General features: G+C 39.2%; 1 protein-coding gene across 1 annotated transcript in view; it reads left to right on the top strand.

The window, feature by feature from the left end:
* Positions 1-2052: 2052 nt before the first annotated feature.
* Positions 2053-10180, top strand: part of LOC114564964 (macrophage mannose receptor 1-like) — a 35027-nt gene continuing 26899 nt past the window's right edge. The window contains exons 1-13 of the mRNA XM_028592694.1: positions 2053-2184; positions 2548-2904; positions 3171-3341; positions 3605-3757; positions 3952-4074; positions 4806-4943; positions 5074-5253; positions 6465-6619; positions 7900-8013; positions 8218-8333; positions 8506-8654; positions 8745-8944; positions 9515-9633. Coding sequence (XP_028448495.1) covers positions 2121-2184; positions 2548-2904; positions 3171-3341; positions 3605-3757; positions 3952-4074; positions 4806-4943; positions 5074-5253; positions 6465-6619; positions 7900-8013; positions 8218-8333; positions 8506-8654; positions 8745-8944; positions 9515-9633 — 2039 coding nt within the window. The 5' untranslated portion in view covers positions 2053-2120. The remainder of the gene's footprint in view (positions 2185-2547; positions 2905-3170; positions 3342-3604; positions 3758-3951; positions 4075-4805; positions 4944-5073; positions 5254-6464; positions 6620-7899; positions 8014-8217; positions 8334-8505; positions 8655-8744; positions 8945-9514; positions 9634-10180) is intronic.

Here is a 10180-nt window from a genome sequence, read left to right as displayed (position 1 = left end):
AGGGCTGAAAAAATGTGTTCGATCAAACATTCAAAAGTACCATCTCAAACCAATCGGATATGGACAGGCAGGTCACACAGAGTATTGAATGGCCCCTGCCAGACAAATTATCCGCTGTGAAGGGCCCGTCAGACACCAAAAAAGGGCCCCTCAGATATGGCCTAGATCAAACGAAGGAGGTACCACATGAAACCACCTAGAAATGAAAAAGCACATCCCACCGAACCTGAAAATCACCATGCCAGACAAATTACTTACTGCAAAGGGCCTGCCAGACACCCCTCAAATGCAGCCCCAATATACAATATCATATAACTGACCTAGATTAAATGTTGAGAGTACCACTTCAAACAGTTTCTGAACCAATTGTGCACATCCACAAAGTACAACCATCAGCATGCCAGACAAATCTTCTGCTGCTTAAGGTCCACCAGACACCCCTGAAATACAGCATTATTTATACTTTAACACAGTAACTATCAAGCACACAGAAAATGGACCCACGAGGCAAGACACAAAGGTGTAAAACACAACAGTTTATTTAGCAGTTAAATAAACTCAGCGGCAGTGTCCAAATTATAGCTGAAGATCTTTGCCCGAACCCGACGGACCCGACAGGTTCGGTCTTCATTTCTATTATTTTACACTGGCTCGGGCCGGGCTTGGGCTTGCGCTTCGGGTTGCATGGTAAATGAGCAGTCAGCTGTTGCGTTTCAATTAGCGTGAAAATGGATCTTGAGGAGGTGAAACGGAGGCTGGTCTCTGGAGGACTTAGCCTATTTCTTTGTTCCAACTTCCAAGTGGATTATAGCCTCCGTTAGTCATGAATAAATGATGTTAAAACATGTATAAATGACTCATTTTTTACGAAAGACAAAGGAGCTGTGTGCGTGCGGCGCAGTTTCTTTTTTCTTTCTCTCCCTTTTCCACCGAGTGGTGCGTGTGCCCGCTCGCGGTGTGAAGCGCGTGTCCGTGCTATTCTCCGACACTCTAATCACTGCTGATAGACGGCCTTTTGTATAGTAAACGGGTTCAGGCTTTTAAAAAGCTGTCAATCAAAATGTACTTGTCGGGATGGGCCAAACTCGGTCGGTCGTACTTTTAAGGCCCGATTACAGCTCTAAACTAAATAAGACACAGGTGCAACACATTAGGGCGGGGACAGGTAATCACACAAGCGGAAAAATACTAGCAGGACGTAAAACAAGACCACAACAGGAAGTGAGAAAACTTACAAGATAAAACAGGAAGCGGAAAAGAAAACAGAAAATGTAACACAAACTCAAACAACAACTAAACACAGGGACGAAACATGACATTAACTATACAGTAATTATACTTATATACAGTAACGCATACAATATAACTTTGAACTTTGCAGTTAATCTTTCCTTCCCTGGCCATAAGCTATAGCCCTTTAATCAATTACTCTAAATGAGTTGTAAGTCTAATGCCAATGTTTGAACTAACCTAAATTATGGTGCGCTTGTGCTCTGTGAATGTTCACAATTTTTTTGTGTCATCTGGTTCTTTCATTATGTACTGAAGGTGAATCAATATAGTATGTGGGGACTGTATTTCAGGGGTGTCTGGTGGACCTTAAGCAGCAGAAGATTTGTCTGGCATGCTGATGGTTGTACTTTATGGATGTGCACAATTGGTTCAGAAACTGTTTGAAGTGGTACTTAAACGATACTTAAATTACTGTTTCTTTACATGGAGACTGTTGGCTAGCGAACTCAATTTTGCGGATGTTATGTTTAAAAAAAGATCTTACTCTTTAACAGAAAGGAAAATAGGTGAAAAAAAGCAGTAGTAACTCTTCAAAAGAAATCCCATATACTGTATCAGCATTTGTTCTTCCCTGTTCATCTGAAATACTTGAAAAATATTGTGTGTGACTGGTTGAGGGGGTTCTTGGAACACATAATACTTGAAAAATACCCTTTTAAAAAAACAGAAGGAAACACTGTGCTATGTCTGTGATATGACGTTAGAGGATGGGTAAGTGCTATTAAAATGCCCCTCTTTCCACAATCATTCACACAACTCCTAAATCATCTGCCAGAAATGCATAGATCGAGTTGTCAGCTGTGAGACATCTCAGAAGAATACTAACAATGAAGATAACTTGCACAGCCTTGGTGCTTCTCATCCAAACATTACAATGTTTGGCCTCAGATGGTACAGTATTCCAACTTTTCATTTTAAGTTTTTTTTGGGGGGGTTTTACTGAGCACATTGCTTGATATACCTCACTCTATGTGAGATTGTTGCGTCCTTTCCCATGAGTCAGTGTGTTGCTTGTGTTACCCTGTTTGTAGATATGTTACCGTTCAATGTTTTATGGTGGTTGTGATTCTAATTATGAAAATGTAATTGGTTATTACATTTTTGTTTATTCTGTGAATATTGTCAGTAGTATTGTCCGTGTTATATAAAATCCCAGAAAAGACACAACTGAAACAACTTCACTCTGGATTTCTTCTGCGTTCTATCACAAACACAACTGTAATTGTTGATTCTTTGAACAATCTTTCTCTACAGATTCACCATTTCTACTAACTAACAAGGCCACTGGTTTTTGTTTGGTTAAAAAAAATAACTACTGCTTTGACGTACGCTGGACAACTGGTGACCGACTTCTTGTTCAACAAAGGATAAAGTGCCTGGGAGTCCAGGGGAAAAGTGTGGGAAGTGAAATAAGCCTCTACGATTGTGATGAAAACAGCGACCTCCAAAAGTGGGAATGCAAGAACGGAACAGTGCTCGCCCTCAAAGACCAAGAGCTTTACATTGAGCTCACTGCAGATAACACAGCAGTTCTCTCCAAAACAATAGGACCCAATAACCACCTCACAATCTCTGGGACCTCCAGCGGTGCTTGTGCAAGAACATACAGAGGTACAGTACAAAACACTATTCTTTGTCCACACTGTGTCAATGCTTTGTAAATCTTTAGATGAATTATAATAATTTTCTTATTTGACTCATTTGAGTCATGAAGATAAAAAAGACACTGAAAGGACTCCATCCCAGATTTGAATTATTTTGTATCATAAGTGGTGAAGTAGTGGGTCATACATTTTCATAAAATGTAAATGAGTACGGCTACAGATGTTCTCAAAATACCTAAGCTATTCTTTGTTTTGTTAATTTTGTCCATTTAGAACTTTACACTATTGGAGGAAATGCAAATGGTAGGCCCTGCATGTTTCCCTTCCTGTACAAAGACTCGTGGTACTCAACCTGTACTGAGACTGACTCCCCAGAAAACCGACGTTGGTGTGCAGTTCAAACTAGATATGAACATGAGGTCTGGGGCTACTGCCCTACTAACTGTAAGTACTGCCTGTTTTTGTTTATTACTGCAATGGTTACAATGCACGATTTTTAAAGTGTTCACTGATTTACAATGAAGGGGATAATAAAGGCTTTCAGGATAATAATGGGCGTTCTCTGATTTATGACCTCCCACTAGTTTACTTTTAATAATTTAACATTCAATATAAACATGGAGGCATAATGTACAACTTGAGGTTACATAATCATTTATTTTACATTTTGCTAAGCATTTTCATATTTGTGTATGTATATTTCACAGCCAGAGAACACTGGAGCAAACACCCAACAGGAGCGTATTACCAGGTCAACACACAGGCAGCTCTGACTTGGCCCCAGGCTGAAGCCAGCTGCAAACAGCAGGGGGCCTCCCTGCTCAGTATCACCGATCCTAACGAGAAGGCTTACATCACAGGTAAGGAGCAACTACTATTCATCTACTATAGATATAAACACTACTTGTATTGATACATTCAAATGTGTGCATTAATACATTTCTGTTATGACAGCAGCCAGGCTTGTGATTAATGTTTGAGACTTACTCATTAACATTTTATCGACTATGTTTCATGTGCCTTTTTTATTTTTTAAACACACAAACACACACAGCACTACTAGGGACAGCGGGCAGGGGACAGGGGGACAAGCTTTGGTCTGGACTGATCCGGAACCCAGAACATGGCTGGCAGTGGTCTAACGGAAGGCCTTACCGTTATCTGAATTGGGACTCAGGTAAGTTTTATTTCCACTTCTAACTATTATGAGATTACTGTATCTATATGTATATATTACGAATTTCCTTTATCATTTGTACTTTAGACACAGTTGTGTTTTTTGCAACTTGCTATTACAAACCACTGCACGGACTACACTGCAGAGAGTTATGGAAACAGATGACTTCTGATTGTTCAGCAGTTTAGATTCAAGACTCAATAAAAGTGCCTCAATTTAGAGACGTTGCCCATGCTGTTTGCATTTAAATCTGGTTATCGTAGTGTTCAAAATAATGTGCACATTTCAAATCACACATAATTGTATCTATTCAAACTCCATTTCCAGTGATACTTATTGTATTACAGATCTTAGCTTAGCACACTACAAAACATGTGTACTGTATCCCTGATGTACCCATAGCAACTCATTTTCAACATCATGATGAATCTTCACTGCTTCGCAAAATAATCAGTCAGATCATCACACCAGTCCAGCTATTAACAAGCATATCATTCTATTTTTTTCTTTTTTTACTTATTCTTTTTTTCATTGCTTTTTCTACTGTTCTCTTATACTACTAACTTTGTATTACAATTTGTGTTTAGGCCTGCTATATTACTGAATTTAAAATTATGTAATTTATTAGCATTATAATTTTCTTAGGTGTTATGAATAAAATGTGTGTGAATTTGATAACTAAGACACATCTGAGAACTGACAGTTTAGGTTTAACCATCCTCTTGTTTTAGGACATCCACTATCTAATCCGGGACACGACTGTGTAATTGTTGATGGTGCTGTACAGTATGCCTGGCAAAGTTCATCATGCACCAAGAAACTGGGGTACATCTGCTACAGTGAAGGACCTGTGGCTCCTCCTACTGAAGGTAAAGAAAAACATCAATTTTATTCTATTCTATTTCCACAGTTTACTGTTGTACTATTTTGTCTTTGGTTAATTAACTGCATGATATCAGTGACTCCATATTTATATTTCTCTGTTCTTTTCATGATCAGCTGTTGAGACAGGATTTTGTTCAAGCCCTTGGATTCCCTACAGTGGCCACTGCTTCCACCTCCAACGTACTCAGAAAACATGGTCTGATGCTCAGAAAGCGTGCCGCAAAGAAGGAGGGGACCTAGTCAGCATCCGCAATGTGGAGGACCAAAGCTTTGTCATCTCTCAGCTTGGCTATGGTAAAGAAAATTAAGTATAGCTTGAAAGAAGAAGTCTTTACAACAAACAACACACCTGTGAGCTCGCAGGCCTCTCCTCGCGCCACCCTTAGGCAAAACCTTACAGGGGGGGGGTTACTTCTTTAGCACTTCAATACTAGGAGCGTGCAAAAAAATCTATTCACATTCGTATCGAGAGTCAAGCTCTACCAATTCAAAATCGATTCATAGAATTCCAAAAATCAATTCATTTTTTTTTTTTCTTTTTTTTTCATTTTGTAATGGTGTGTATACTATTGTCCTGAAATGAGTTTAGCTCGCCACTCCCATAGATGGCGCTGCGTCAAATTCAGACTGACTGGGCACTCTTGTCATAATCAAAAGAAAAACGAGTGCAGCATAAGTAGTTTAGTCGGCGCAAACAATGGCAAACCTCACAGAGAGAATTATTCAACCTGCTCCATCCTCATTGAAGGCGAGAGTTTGGGCACATTTCGGCTTTTATAACCTTGAGGGGAAGACAGAAGACGGAACTTGATAGGAATCACACTATATGCAGGTATTTTGGAAACACCACAAACTTGAGAACTCACATGGTACGCCATCACCCAGAGATTAACATTAAAGACATGGACGAACAACAACCTGAAGTACTTAACATGCCAGTCAACCAACGCACTCTTTCAATGCTCTAAACTCCCACTGAACGAAAAGCTCTTTTTATTTAACAGGTTTATTTTATACATGAATTAAATGTATTTGAAAGCTGGCCAAAGCTTGGCACTTTGCAGTTTTTTGTTGCAAAAGTTTTTGTTTTTGTACAAAGACATAGATATAAATAATATCAAACTACATTCAATTTGTTGTGTTTCTTTTCTTTTAATTTGTATGTCTACTGCAATCACATGGAAAAGTAACTACATTTACATACTGTCAATCGTTTTTTTGAATCGAAAATCGATTTGGAATCGAATATTGAGCCTAAAAATCGATATAGAATCGAATTGTGACATTTTCTGAATCATGCACCCCTATTCAATACCAATTACTGGGGTTATTGTCGGATGTTGCACACGGATCTCTCTACCAGTAAGCCTCCACCTCCCCTAGCAGTGATGACCAACAATAGTCTCCAACTGACACCTAAAATAAAATAGTGAACAGTCATAGCAAGTTTAGCAGAGCTCCAAAAGAAGATCAACAAAGATACATTTTCCTGTGCATATCTACAGCATCCACTGATGAGCTTTGGATTGGACTGAATGACAAGAAGACAGAAGGGCTGTTTGACTGGATTGACCACTCTACCGTCAGCTTTACCAGCTGGGAGTTTGGGAAACCTGCTGTCTTCACTGACCAAGAAGACTGTGTTCTCATCAGGGGACAGGTAAGGAGCTATGGATATGGTGCATATGCCAGCCTTTTGTAAAATGATTATTGTTTATCCAACTAACAAACCTGCTACAAACAAACTGGCAGATTGTGAAGTTACGTATTACACTTTATTCAAATGAGAATGGAAACTGCTGTCCACATACTTTTGTGTACTTTTTCTTTTGGGATGTTTAAAGCTAGCCCCTTTAGTTCCTGATATTTTAGACAACAGTGTGCTTCCAACTATGCGGCAACAGTTTGGGGAAGGCTATTTCCTGTTTCATCACAATAACCCCCTTGTGTATAAAGCAAAAAAGGCATGGTTTTGACAGGTTTGGTGTGGAAGAACTTGCCTGACTTGACCGCACAGGGCCCTGACCTTAGCACCAAATGCAAACTAGGCTTAATCCCCCAACATCACTGGCTGACCTCACTAATGCTATCTGTAGGGTACGGCTCTCCTCGACAACATTTTTTGGGACCAGTACTTCTCTTTTTGTTTCCCACTGTTGATAGCACCCCCTCATAGCGACGCTGTGTAAAACTACCATGATATCATCTTCAATGCAACACTGATTCTTTTCATTAGCAAACCAAACAGAGGAATGTCTGCATCTTGTCGCTTATATGGCATAGTGTACGTCTTAGGTTTGCGGGCTGCCATTTTTTTTAAAATCAGGGTCAAGCAGGGAAAAAAATTGCAGATGCTATTGACGGTAGCCTGGCTATTTAAAAATCGTGGATTTGTGAAGGATGTCCTGTGTCACGCAAGTGATGATTCTCTCTGACCAATTAGTGGTCTGCAGTGTTTAACCACACCTTCTAGTATCAGCTAGCTTGGAACCAAAGGTGGTACCAAACATAGTACAAGGTACTATCTTAAACCTTTGCTAATGGAAACGCAAAGAAAGAGTTCCACTGTATAACAAACTGAATTGAACTGCATTGCTCTGTAGATTTTAGAGTTTAATGCTCTTGTGGAAATCAATGCAGTCAGGTTGATAAATCTTGTAGAAAGCCTTCCAAAGAGAGTGAAGGCTGTTATAGTAGCATTTTAATAGCTGTGGTTTTGGAATGAGATGTTCAACAATCACAAAATGGTGGAATGTTTAGGTGTCTACATATTTGATGAATTTATTACATTTTGTATACTCGTATGCATCTCCGATAATAAATGTGTACCTTTAAGAGAATGGGATTTTTCTCTGACAACATACACTGTAGGTCGTTTATCTGTTGGTGCATCCAGATTTTACATTACACAACAAATGTTAATGTGCTTCTTTGTCACAGAATGGGAACTGGGCTGACCGTATGTGTGACGAGAAACATGGCTTCATTTGTATGAAGAGGAGCGCCTCTGAACCCTCTGGAGATGAAGTGGAGCAGAATGTAGGCTGCAAAACTGTGAGTAAACTTTACTTCTTCTAATGTATGAGAAAATATCTGTCTCTGGTTTATACTGTAATGGTTTATTCCCCAGCAACCATGTCAGATTCCTGCAGACATATTAGTCATTTTGTTGCGTTTAACTTCTCTGAAAATTAATTAATCACACTAGATAAGAACACAACATAATTACATGTTCCCACTTGTTTGAATACAATCCAGGGTTGGAAAAGACATGGTTCCTACTGCTACTTTGTAGGAACGGAGACAAAGACGTTTGATGAAGCCAAAGATGACTGCAAGACCTCAGATGCTTACTTAGCTGATGTTTCAAATGGGTAACAAAATAATTTTGACCCCAAATATTTTGAGCATACTAAAAATGAGCAAGCTATATTTAGTAGTTCAGATGATTTATTAGGACTTCCAACAAAATTCTAACAAAAATGTTGGGTACATCATTCACAGATATGACAAATCCTGTGATCCTAATTGTGTAAATATTTCCAGGGTAGATAATGCCTTCCTCGTCAGCTTGGTGGGGATGAGACCAGAGAAGTACTTCTGGCTAGGCCTCTCAAACCAGAAAGACATTGATCAATTTGTGTGGACCAACACAGACTCAGTGAGGTTTACTCACTGGAATGCTGAAATGCCAGGTATGGATACACTTTAAACTCCATCTGGAAGATGTGTCCGAAATTGCCTTGACAATTTACAGTTTACTATTTCTCCCTCCACAATGCAAGGTTACCAACAGGGCTGCGTTGCCATGACAACTGGGGTTTTTGCTGGCCTCTGGGAAGTTATGCCATGCACCAATAAGACAAAATACATTTGCAAACACCTGGCAGAGGGGGCTGTTTTAACGCCTGCACCACCAACTCCTACCCCTCTCAAGTGTGCAGACGGCTGGAATAAAATACAAACAAGAAACTTCTGCTATAAGGTGAAATTCAACGCAACTTAAAAACATGAGTGCAACACATTCACCTGCACATCTGATGTATTTGCTCACTGACTTCTGTGATTGAATTGATCCTCTAAGCTTACTTAGGCATGTTATGCCCTGTTTAAGACCATAAGACCAACTCATTTTCACCAAATCTCAGGTTAAGATCTGAGCCTATTGTTGAAATATATAAAGATGTTTTCTTATTGTAGAATTTTGCAAATGATTGGGGTGAGCAAGCCCACCATGACAACAAAACAGTAACGTAGCTAGTGTGGAAGTAGATATAACCTAATATATAACACAATTAAAGACACCAAATTACAATCACTTACCTCCCTTACTAAAAACAGGAGAAAACAATATTATCGTGAGTGGCTGCCCACCCAACTCCAAATAGTAACGCCATCAGCAAAATGTGTATATGCTATTACTTATAAACAAAACATTCTAAACTACTTCTTATAAACTACTCTGATAGGCACACATACAAAGAGCGCAAAGACAATAAACTGTTATGAAGTCACACTACCAAACCATACTGAACCTCTCTGTCTTCTGGTCAAGCTGTTTCCAGAGTCATCTTCAAACCAGAGGACCTGGTATGAGGCCAGAGATTACTGCAGGGCCATCGGAGGAGACCTGCTCAGCATCCACAGTGCTGTTGAGCAAATAATGGAAAGACGGTACAGTATGACCTGGTCTCATACAATTAGGGCTACAATTGACAAAATCTTCTTGACAAAAGTCTAAATTACGCAGTCACTCTTTCAACATGCTGTAAATTTGTACTGTTTGTCAAAATGAATATCAGGTGATAATGATGATTATTGGCAGAACATCTTGTAAGTATATAGTAAATGGCAAATTACAAAATTAAGATTCAAGGAATTAAAAAGAAAACACAAAACTGGTTGCAAAAGATGAAGGTTGGCTAGTGTCCAGGGGCCTCATTTATAAACGTGACGTACGCCGCTCTCTACGCAACAATTGAGATTTATAAAAAGCAAACTTGACGGGAAAATGTGCGGTCCTCCACGGACACTCTGAAAGAAACGGGTGAAATGAGAAACAGCGACACTGACGGCAAATGGATGAAACACGTGAAACTGGGTGAATCTGAGACCATTATGTAAAACAAATCAAAATATTTATTTATTATTATTATTTATTTTGTTTTATACAGTGTTTATTTTATGGCATTATATTATTTTATTTTTGTTTGAAATGTTT

Source organism: Perca flavescens, chromosome 12 (genome assembly GCF_004354835.1).
Source record: "Perca flavescens isolate YP-PL-M2 chromosome 12, PFLA_1.0, whole genome shotgun sequence".
Taxonomy (NCBI): Eukaryota; Metazoa; Chordata; class Actinopteri; order Perciformes; family Percidae; genus Perca; species Perca flavescens.
This window is presented reverse-complemented; position numbering and strand designations above follow the sequence as displayed.